The sequence below is a fragment of the Ischnura elegans genome, chromosome 9 (assembly GCF_921293095.1).
Source record: "Ischnura elegans chromosome 9, ioIscEleg1.1, whole genome shotgun sequence".
Lineage (NCBI taxonomy): Eukaryota > Metazoa > Arthropoda > Insecta > Odonata > Coenagrionidae > Ischnura > Ischnura elegans.
In genome coordinates, this window is record NC_060254.1 from 40,866,686 (window position 1) to 40,878,909 (window position 12,224).

At 38.2% G+C, this 12,224-nt stretch overlaps 1 protein-coding gene across 1 annotated transcript in view; it reads left to right on the forward strand.

Annotated features, from left to right (window-relative positions):
- Positions 1–12,224, forward strand: part of LOC124165098 (long-chain fatty acid transport protein 4) — a 101,042-nt gene that overhangs the window by 12,224 nt on the left and 76,594 nt on the right. The window contains exon 2 of the mRNA XM_046542385.1: positions 3,688–3,893. Coding sequence (XP_046398341.1) covers positions 3,688–3,893 — 206 coding nt within the window. The remainder of the gene's footprint in view (positions 1–3,687; positions 3,894–12,224) is intronic.

Here is a 12,224-nt window from a genome sequence, read left to right on the forward strand (position 1 = left end):
TATCAGAGAAAATGAATCAAAATTACAAATATTATTCACTTCCTCATCCTCATTCGGCATTAATAATATTATTTCCACGACAAATATAGGGTTTAATGCAATCGAGGGTTTTATGAACTCTTCTACACGTAATTGAGGTTGTTAGTATGAAACTAATATAAGAGTCCGTCAAAATTTCTCCCAGTGCGAGACCCGAGTCCTGGACCCGAGCCGTTTAACAAATAAAGTGCCATTAGATATCTTCTTACGCGGGAGGCAATGTTTTCCTCGGATACGTATTAAAGCTGGATTGATATTTAATCCGTCGCTATGGTAAAGCGAAGGTCACGAATAAGATTCCCGCCTTGGATGTGGATGCTGTATTAGTAAAAGGATCAAGGTCTTGGGACTAAAAGGCTTGCATGAATCATGACTAGAAGAGCGAGAGAAGCCAATGCAAATTTGTCTACTGCATTCATTCTGTTACGACACGCCTATACTTTTCAAATTCCTTTCCGTTATTAGACTCAGAAACGATAATGAGCCACTTTGTGAGAAAATTAATGATAAGCATCCAAGTTAATTCTCAGATTATTCTGGATCTTTACGCTTTTGAATTCCTTTGCAACAATTTAGAGAGAGATCAATAATAACCTCGCCGATATTGCTCAAGCGTCTTTTACACTCATATTTTTCAAACATTCATTCGTCAGGGAATGGAGTTTCTTTTCATAATGGAGTCACTATAATCATTAAACAACATATCAATCGTCTCCTCCAACGTTTCAGGATATTCAGCGAAAAGAGAATGTTCTCCATGTGAGACGGAAGACTTAAATGTCTCCCATCCTAAGTAGTTTTTATATCCTTACATAATAGTTGAATAATATAATAAGATGAATAACTTCAACAAATTCACATTAATTGACGCATTAGGAGACACAAAAACAAAGTTATAAAAATGACTTTTCAAATCCAAATCATGATCAAACGAGATGAATCGCAAAGAAAAGTCTTCGGCACACGGCACAATTTATCGTGTAAAAAAAAGCAAAAGGGACACGTGAGCATGGAAAAGACAGTTGATAATAGAGCTGATTGGGGAGATAAATTGATGCCAGAATCGTAAATCGTAAATTATGATGATGATTTTTATCTTTTTATCTCCTTTGCCGATTTTTATGACTCAGAAACCTAAGTTTTATTTATTAATTTATTCATTACCATTTGTTAGCAAGACATCCATTTTACCATCTCATACAGCCTCTCCTGGCGCATTTAACTTTTGACTTCCTAGATCCAACGCCTCTTCTCTCACTAATTTCTTCACCGCTTTAATCCACTTCGTCGAAAGGCTCATACACTTTAGTAAGAAGAGATATGACGCGAATAAATCGCCATGGTAAGCTGAGAAACCCATGTTGCAGTAAGAAGAGGTTGACAGTATTAACTGAAACGCAAATAAATACTCAATAAATATACGATTCAAGTTACACCGTAATTCCGTCTTCCCGACACCAAATCCTTACATCCGCCCGAAACAACAATATTACATAAGAAATCACCACGGCATATTATTATCATTATTTGGCAGAACAATATAAAGACGTAATCATATTTTAATATATTAAATTTCATTGCAATATATTCATATTTTCAATTGCTATCATTTTATGTCTTTCTCTTTATTTGTTTTTTCGTCTAAATAGTAGAAACAGTAGTACATTACGACATGCCTCTTTAAACTATGCAAAATTGCACTTTAATTCCGCACTGGTGTCTTAAAACTACAACATTCCTCCTCGCCCCTTACGAAACAACTCTGCTTCACATTCCGTGATTCCGTCTCTCCATCTCTCAACGCTCTCTGTTCTACCGAATCCCCTCCTTGTTTAACTCCATAGCTTCAAAAATCCCTTCCCTGGACCTATTTTCCTCTGACACTAGTTCAGAGGAAAAGCCACCTTAAACGCCATCTGAATAATTCACCATTGTCTAATCAATAGTGTCCCTTCTTATGTTTAATAATTTTGTTTGATGTTAGTTTTTATTTTTTTGTGCTATTGTTTGTTATCTTTTAGGTATTATTTATTTAATGAACAGCCAATGTAAAAGCCTTTGTGCCGTTTTTGGTGATGAAATAAATAAATTCGTCATGTGGTGTCTTGTACCGTAATACATGTTTGTTGAGTCATGTTTCACGCAGAAATCTTACCCAAAAATCTACTACGACGGGATCGGGTTATTCATTCGGAAAACAATGTGAGGCATGGGGATAAAGCGACTTCCCCTCAAAAAATGATTAAGTTGATGAATTTCATTCACATATTATTGAACGGGTACAGAAACAACGTCCCTTGTTCGCACCTCCTCTTAGTCCGGGAAAATGATATAGGGGCTTGAGCACTCCCCCGAAATTTTTCATCTTTCCCAAATGTATTACTTGCGACTGATTTAGCGGCAAAATATGTATTTGAGTGGCAGAAAATATCTCAAAAAATTTACATAAAAAATACAATTGAAATATTAGTAGTAAAAGTTTACAAACGCACGCACATAGAAATTTTGTGATCACCGCTGGAAACAATCGGCTCCATAAAATTTTTAGCGAGATCAACTGATTCAGATGCTTTGTTGATGATCGAGGGCGTGCCTTTCCCATTTTATTGACCTCAATGAAAAGTCTCTCACAAGGGACGGATGACGGTATCAAACGCCGATAGTGACGCTGCTGAGAGCATAAGAAATGGTCAAGATCGAAGTTGAAAATTTGAGTTTGGTTAAAAACACGAAGATCATGACTAGATCTCGAATTCCTCGATTTTTTTTGCTGTTAAAACTCGATTTCCGATTTCAATCGAAATCGATTTTTCATCATGTTTAATTAGGCATACGAAATTGCGCCCAAGCAGAGCGCAGTGGCGGATACAGATAGGGAGCGCGCCCCGCATTGCCAAACATTGTAGAACCACAATTATAACTAGTTTATATCATAAAATGGTATTGCGCTGAAAGTGTATTATTATCAGTTTAAATGTAACTTTCTTAAGCTTTGCATGTGACTTGATTATTTTTTTATGATACAAGTAAATGTAGTTCAAGATATCTTTTTCCTCCCCCCTTGAGTTTTGCTGTATACGCCACCGACTGAGCGGAGAATTAAATTATCACCTCCATGGACATCACCCATAGACATTTAAATTATAAATAAAATTGAATATTTTTTTAAAATTATATTATTGTAAAAAAAACGCTATCGTAACATTTATTTATGTAAAAATATTGTACATCTTTGTTAACTTTGTATTTTATATTGTTCTTATGTTTTTCTTTCATAGCCCTGATGATAGTTTAAAATAAACAGAAACGTGGGCTAAAACTTTTTTGCATCACATACATTGACCTACACTCCAAGAACTATTTTAACATGAATTAAACGAGGTCAAGATAAGGAAAAAATAATTATATAGACATTTTTAGGAAGTATGCTTTTCAAGATATTTCAGTGATTTAACCATAACCATCGCGCCAGGCGTGAGCCATTTTATTATATAAAAAACATAAATTTGGCTTCATAAAGGTAGCCGAAAAATACGTGACACCCAAGTTCTATTTTTTCAAAAAGTTAACCGTTTCACATTTTTTGGCCAAATTTTTTTCCCATTCCTGACCCAATACGTATGCGACTTTTGCTGTCCCTTTCCGCAGGCAGTAGCGGTCGCGCGGAGGGGGCAGTGAGGAGGGCATCGGAGGTCAAGAGCACGGCCCTGCGTTGGGTGACCAGGCCGCCGGCCACGCTCATTCGGGGACTGCTCGGCAAGCGACAGAGGCGGAGGATAACCGCGGCGACGAACCGGGGGTGGCGGGCTCTGCTCAGGTCTTGTCGGGCATCTTACAGGAGAGAGCGGACAAAGGTCAGTGAATATTCATGCTTATTCATTATTTAAGTATCCTACCGATTAACACGTTCCCTGCCGTGGAATTTTAGACGAATTCGCCCATTGCGCCGACGTTTTATTCTATTTTCTTTTGTTTTAATACTTGGATCCTTTCTATTTGAGTTTTTGTGTGCATTCGGCTACGCACGCCGCGTCGGTCACGTCATATACGCGTCGCCGAAGTAGCTGTGACCGACGGCGTGCTATGAGCGGCCCAAAGAAAGGCTCATTTTTCGGTCATAATGACCGAAGGAGATGAAGTACATGTTTCGGTCATTATGACCGATGCGGCGCTGAACGTGTTAAGGTAGATTTCCATGGAGTACCTATAAAACATTCTGGTAGCCTCCTTTTCCTTCATGTACTTCCCTCTTCAATTCAAAAGAAGTCCTACTCCCTCTCATTCAACCTAACTAAAAATCCTATTCTCTTCCTTCCTCTCCCTCGTTTACCCAACATTCTACCCTCTATCACTGTAAATTATGTCTCTATTTTTGCCATATTTACTGAAGCATTTGTGAAACGTTATCCCCTTACAATATGGTTTAAATAATCCCGGGCTATTTCGTAAATGTAGGAATTACTTCAGAACTTTTAGGTAATTTCCTATTTCACCGAAATAATTATTGCTGAAGTATCTAGTACCGATTAAGGTAGATTTCTATGGAGTACTTAAGAAGAATTCTGGCGGCCTCCCCTTCCTTCATGTACTTCCATCTTCAATTCACAATAAAGCCTACTCCCTATCTAATGATCATATTCTCTTTCTTCCTTTCTCTCGTTTACCTAAAATTCTACCCTCTAACCAGGCCCGTGCTGGGCCGCCGGGACACCGGGACGTATCCAAGTGCGCCCTCCAACCTGGAAATCTTTGGCGCCCTCCTGTTCCCAAACTGACAAATTTCACAGTCAGAATACCAACATTGAGCAGTTAACTTGATTTCAAAGATGTCTCACTTAACAGCATAATTTACATCGTCTTTTTTAAAGAAAATAATTATTAAAATCAATATAATTCAATCTGGCAAGATTCGATTCAATCTCAAGAGGGTAAGGATTAAAATTTAAAAATTTATTTATAATATTCCACGTCACCCCCAGACAGACACGCGGCAGTCCTCCCTCTGCATAGATCTGGCTCCCTCAGGCTATGGCCGTCCACCGCCCTAAGATGGGGTCCAGTAAGGGCCTGCCTCTAACACTGTTTCCAACAAACATTCTATACCCGCCAAGTACTCGTTTCATCCATACCTTATGTCTCCTTCGTTCTGTGAGACAAATTTAACAACAATTATCAAATATTAATGGGAGCCACCAAGTTTCAGACGGACAGTACCTTCAATCATGGGCATAGCCAATGTGAGGCATGGGGAAAAAGCGACTTAAAAAAATCATTAGTTTAAATGATTAAAGCGACCCCTCAAAAATGATTAAGTTGATGAATTTCATTCACATATTATTGAACGGGTATAGAAACAAGGTCCCTTGTTCGCACCTCCTCTTTGTCCGGGAAAATGATATAGTGGCTTGAGAACTCTCCCGAAATTTTTCATCTCTCCCAAATGTATTACTTGCGACTGACTTAGCACAAGATTAATTAGAGTTCGATCATTTACATACATTTTTTTTCATTTATAAATTCATATGTCTACAATTTTGTGTTAATTTATCAATAATGCTGTTAATGCGTCGTCAGAATTTTAATAGGATGGCTGAAATGTATTTAACTTGGCCATTCCTGACATTAACTTCTGGCTATGAGTTACCCTGAAGGGCCTAATGTGACTCCTAGCTATCCCCTTGCCAAAGATATTTGCTTCTATGCACGTTTTACCTCGATACACAACATGAAAGGATAGTATGCGTGATAGTATATGCGTGAGTCGTTCAATACGTAATTCCCCAGATCTTTATGAAAAGTGATTGATATACATAGATCAATTTTGAAAGGTTACTCGAGAATTCCACCGGGTCAGGTTCTCCAACTCCATCTCGCCGAGATAGAGTTGGAGAAACTGACCCGGCAGAATTACTGAGTAACCTTCGACGATTCCATACGCCGGGAAAGCCTGCGAACATTCTTCATGGATCAATTTCCTTATCGGTGCTTCACAATTGATATTTATTCCCTGGTCTGGTGGAGTTTGACACCGTTCTAGCAGATGGCAAAACCGTAGTACAGCATCAAAATGGCGTTCTTATAAGATTTACGTTAAAAGCAGCGTGCTATTATTGAATTCTTACGTGCATAAAAAAGAAACCATGATGAACATCCATAAACGTTAGCGTACAGTGTATGGCGATGCTGCAGTTGGTATGAGTACAGTTAGGCGATAGGTGAAGAAAGTCACAGCCTAAGGAGATGAAGAAACAGAGCTCGATGATCAGCCACGCTCGGCATGGATACGCCCACAAGACAAGAGCTTTTACCACCTGGGAATACATGCTACCCCATAATGTTGGCGCACGGTCATAGAACGTTTGTTGGACTCTGTAGAAAAATAGGGCATAGACAAGACACGTTGATGCATATTGTCACCAAATTCTGACTCTTAACAATAAATGGGTTCTGAGAAAAAAATAAGGAGCACTGCCTTTTGAACGACCCTCGTGGTAAAATAGGGCTGACGCTGTACGAAAGAACCTAAAATGGCTTTAAGCAGAGCAAAACGCTTCCAAATGGATAAGAAAAATATACATGTTCAAGACCACAACTGGTGGAAGTTCTGAAGCATTGTTCTGTATTGTGTGTTATGGAAATAATCACTCACCGATCTGAGACTTAATTATTCACTGGCAGTCAAGGTCAGACAACTTCGCCCTCAGAATGGGATATCAGCATATTTTTTCGCTCTCAAAGGGGGAAGTACTCATAGAATGCAAGTTCAAAAGCGTACTGTGTTGTCTGTACTTGACCCCCAAGCAGCCTTGATTCGTTCCAGAGCTCCCACATCAACGGCCGATAAATTCGCCTGTCGTACTTAGTACTCGGTGTCTGATTCACACGAACCGAAGACTTGTAATCAATAAAAATAATAGTTCAGTCAAAGTGATCATATGATGACCTTTTCACGATATAAATTCTCCAAATTCGATTTCAGAAATAAAAGATTTAAGAAAATTATAAGAATTGCCAAATTTAGTCAAATGAGAAAATATTTTATCAGTTACTCGTTATTAATGTTGACTAAAACATGGCATTTGAAGGATAGATTTACAAACATTGAAAACACAAGCGGACCATTACATAGGGAAGAGAGTAAAGACATCAATGGATTAAAATCACATGGAAAATACGACTAGCAATCATTCATTTCAATCAGTATTAACTTTACTTTAAAAATATGTACCCACGTGAGCTTTCCATGAAAAATATTACAATCGTGATCAACTTTTAAGCAAGTTTCCTCTGGGATACAGCACAGACTTCATAGAAAATTCAAACCTGTCAACTCAACTAATGGCCTTGAGATAGAGACTGCCCTTCTGCTAACGAACTATTAAGCTTCATTATGCACTCACAATGACTAGCGATTTGAGTGTGGGACCAAGGTTCCAAAAGTTTCGCAAAAAATGCTAATGCCAAGGCATTAAATTCGCATTCAGGTTGAAATCCAGGCAAGTTTTATTTCCAAAGATAATAAGATAGAGCAAGCCCTGACCCAGGGCCTCAAGATTAAGACTATCCATTCAAGGCAATGAATCATACTCCATAATTTGGATAACTCTATACAACTCAAAACATAACGATTAGTTCATGGCTTTTTTTAATTTAGTTCATACATCTGATAACTACACGATATTTCAACTTCGTAATCATGAATTTACATGAATCACAGCGCGCACGCATAAAAGGACAACAGATACGCTATCCGTAAAATTTATTACCAGTTGAGTCAGAGCAAGCTATTGCTGAGACGTTGGAGACAAATAAGCCCGTGCAAAAGTCATCTTGCGGAAATAGAAATCGAAAAAGCCTCACATAGTGTCAAGGACCCAAGGTGATGGATTTTTTCGCATTCCTCCAACGACAGAAGCATTGAATTGAGAAAAAATTAAGACAGAAGGATGTAGTTTCCAATGTGCAAACTCAGTAATACCCGCATACGATGATAGAACATTTTCTTTGTTCTTCCTATTTCAAAACATAGATGCTCGCCAAAAAAAACGACATGCGAACCTTTTCTTCGTGAAATCATGCAAACATTTGCGTAGGCTACCTCAGGTGTATTGTTTACTATTAGAAGTCGACACATTTCATGCCGTAACTCTCAAAATAATGAACATACAAAGAGGGAGAGAGGGGGGTAATATCCAACATGCCATGGTTCCTAAATCGCATTATTTCACGCCATGTTATAAACTTGGCATTTGAATAATATTGATTTTGAAGGACTGAAATTTAATTTTACCCAAACTGAAATCATAGTAGGACTCACATTTCAATGATGTAATAATAATAATAGCATAAACACTAACACATTTGTGAAAGCTATATGAGCTCCCACAAAGCATGCATCCTTGCTCTTACCCAACCAGTAATATATCATACGGATAGCGTATCTGTGCATTTTCTATGCGTGCACGCTATAATTCACGTTAAATGTCCGCGATATAAATATTGCATGTTTTGCAATAGAATTGTTCGGTCATATAATGTTGGCATTTTTATATCCCACTGAACATGACTCATCGGGATCCAATGAAAGTAAACTTATTCTCGTTTAAAATCGTTTCAGGCTTGACTTGGTGGAAGTTGGATATATCCATGATGAAAGAGCACAATCCACACTTCAATTGCTGCCATTAGTTGAGTCTTGGATTGAAGTGTGGAATTTACCATTTGTAGTTTCTATCGTGGATAAACTTTTTTTCTGTTTGTTACACAAGAGGCGATTCCGGAAGTCCAACTCAAAACCTCTTCCATTATTTTAGGCGAGTCAGGCTGGGACAGATAGTACTGCAATATTCACAAGATTTTAGAGCGAAATAAAGGGTAAACTTAATTAGTAAATTTCGAGAAAAGTTTCTCACAGATGATGTGAAAATTACACCACTAATTCCTTGGTATTATGGTATGTGGAACGACGAGGAAGATAAGGTCATGGTCTGCAGAATGGAGATACTTCAGATGCCATTTTTTCCTCGCACTATCAGGGGTAGTTACAGAGTCGTAATTCCTTGTATGGATGTGGTTTCATCATAATTCCTAGTCACTTAGCTAATAATCTAGAGTTGCGTTCAGTGAATGCTATCATGAGCTCCAATGAACGAGTCAACTCTACACACGGCATGTGAGAAAACATATAACGGAATGAGAGCCCAAAATGTACAATAGCGTTACATCTGGATAAGACACGCAAAGTTGATCACTGGATCTATCATTGTTTAACTGATGGAGAGTGGCTGTGAAATAACATTAACAAAATATATTAAATAACGCCATAAAACTGTTGAAGAAGAATATGATTTCTTTACTCCTTTCCCTATGTAATGATCAGCTTATTTTTTCAACGATTGTTGATCTATCCTTCATCAGGTACCATATTTTAGTCAACATTAATATTGAGTTGCATACAAGATCTTTGCTTCAACTTTTTGATGATAATTTAGAAATTCTTATAATATTGAATTTTGAGAACTAATACCGTGAATAAATGATCATTATATCATTTTAACTGAGAGGGAAGGAAGAGAAGTTGTTAGTGCATTCAAAATGAACAATGATGGGAAATTTAAAAAATTGAATTGAATAATATTTTGCGAACGAGATACTCAACATGTTTTAGGTGGTAATGAATAATCAAAGCTAATACTTGGATCTGTGGAGAGTATCAGTAGTTGATGGAGAGAAGCAGTGAAATAACAATTAGGAACCTGTATTATAAGCATCGAATGAAATGGGAAAAGAAGAACACGTATCATGTCTTATGAGTCAAAGCAGCGAATAGGATGCCGCTCGCATGTCAAACACATCATTGTGGAATGCTTTGTTTTCTTAACCCACGAGAATAATCTTCCCACCACGATTATTTTGCCTTGAATTTCACAATCAGTCTGTGAAAAGAGTACTGGATTTTTTAACAGGAGACAGTGCCGCACGATACTACCTCGACAGCGTGGACACGTGAAGCAGCCGTGTCCAAAACTACGTTTCGAGGAACAGTTCGGGACCGAAAGAGAAACAATTTTGCCCTTGAAAGCAAACCACTAGGTGATTCCACAACGTCTCGTTTTGAAAACGCGACTCGGTTTCCAACGAGAGACCCAACAACGGCCAGGATCATATTTTTGAGTACCACCAAGTGAGTATAAATCATGAATTCTCTGAAACAGTAATACCAACGTATTGACACCCGAATACTTCCCGGCGATAAAATAATAAAAGCTCCTTACTAAGTAATCAATGGAATTACTATTGCTAATAAACGATCAGTGCATTAAATGCTTGTACAAAGATATATTTATCAATCTATAATGTATAAGATACAGGTCTTGTAAGGAGCCAGTATGTGTATTTTCACCAGATAAATATAATAAAGGCAGACTATATCGCCGAGATAAAATATGAAAGGAGCATAAATTCAATCTTGCACAGAAATTGGGGAAATTAGTCTTGGCTATAGGAATAACTGCTTATTCAAAGACCCTTTTCCCCGGTATACGAGTATATTACTGGTCGAAATTAATTTTTCAAACGTCCATAAACTGATGACTTCCTTTAAAGCCAGCAGCCTTGCAAAATACAAAAGAATACCCTATCCTCAATCTTATCTTTTCCCGGCCCTTAAGACAAGTGGAAACAAGGGTGGAAATGTGTCTTATCTGATAAACATATGAGAGATTGAGAGGTTAGTCAAATCCAAAAAACGTTAGAAGGACGCGCTGAGCTTTTATAAATCTTTCAGGGTCTGAATGAGGTCGTCTTATCGGTGATGTGTGAGCACTGAGCTCTTACGGCATTGAGACGCTACCGTCAAGATTTTCCCGCTGAGCCCCCACGCGATAAACGTGTGGCAAGTTTATTTTCTCATCCCGGAGCCTTGTTCATCAACTTTCAGTTTCGCTGCATGTGGATCATGGTCGCAAAAATAGTTTTACTGCCAACTCATCCCGAACACCCCACGGATTTTTCCATCCCAATGGGATCGCAAAGCCAATGTCGCCACTCGTTACGTTGAAAAAAGTTTCGTTTCGGACTCCTGGATCGACCAACCTGTTTTTCAACCTTCAAACTGAGCGATTGACGCTTTTGGACCATTGCGCCATCGGAGGGGGTTGAAGAATAATTTTTTGGAGGTCGGCAAGGCGTCGGCTAACTCTAACCTCTATAAACATCATCAGCTATTTCTTCGATTTATATTCCATGCATGCGAATTTGTAATTAAATCGTTATACCGATTAAGTTAGGTTTCCTTGGAGTAGCAAGAAGCATTCTGGGAGCCTCCCCTTCCTTCATGTATTCCAATTCACAATAGGGCCTTTCACCCTTTCTAACCCAGAGCTGTTTCTGGGAGAAATCAAATTTCAAGATTTTTCGTTTTGAAAACTTGAAAATTTTACACTCAATGATAATTATCCTGGCAGCTAAATATTTCGTCATTAAAATTTACACTACAAAATTATATTTAATTTAGATATCCCCTAAATAGAGCTGAAAGTTTAAACATTTTTGATATAGCTTAGAAGCAACATTGGGTTATAAAGGGTTAAGATTGGTATTATAATATATACCAATATATGATATTACGAGTATTTATGACGTACTATACGGAGAGTATTTACGGTGTATAGTGGCTGTCTCAACTCCCTTCATATACTTCCCTCCTAAAGTCACAATAGGGCCTACTTCCTTTCATTATTTCTAATAATCCTCTTCCTTCCTCTCTCTCCATTACCCGACACTCAACCTTCTAACACTGTTTTCAACATCCCTCCCCGCTAAGCAATCGCTCCATCCAAATACCTTTTGTCTCTTCCGATTCTGTAAGACATATTTAACAAAAATTATCTGCTAATAAAAGATTCTTTTCCTAGCTTCTAGCTTTCCGTATCGTAAGTCCATCCTTTTACTGGAGAACCATGGAAGACGTTAACAGTTCTCGGAGTTCCATCCCGGTTAGATCCTGCACCTCCATCCTTGGCGACGTTTCGATGAGTGACTTATTCATCGTCATCAGGGCTGTTTATGGACTTAGTCATTGATCAAAATGTCTGCAAGGATGGATGATCTAACCCGGATTGAAACCCGAGCACTCTTTACGTCAATCTTTCGTCGGGAGAGAGTAAAATCTTTCAAACCATGGA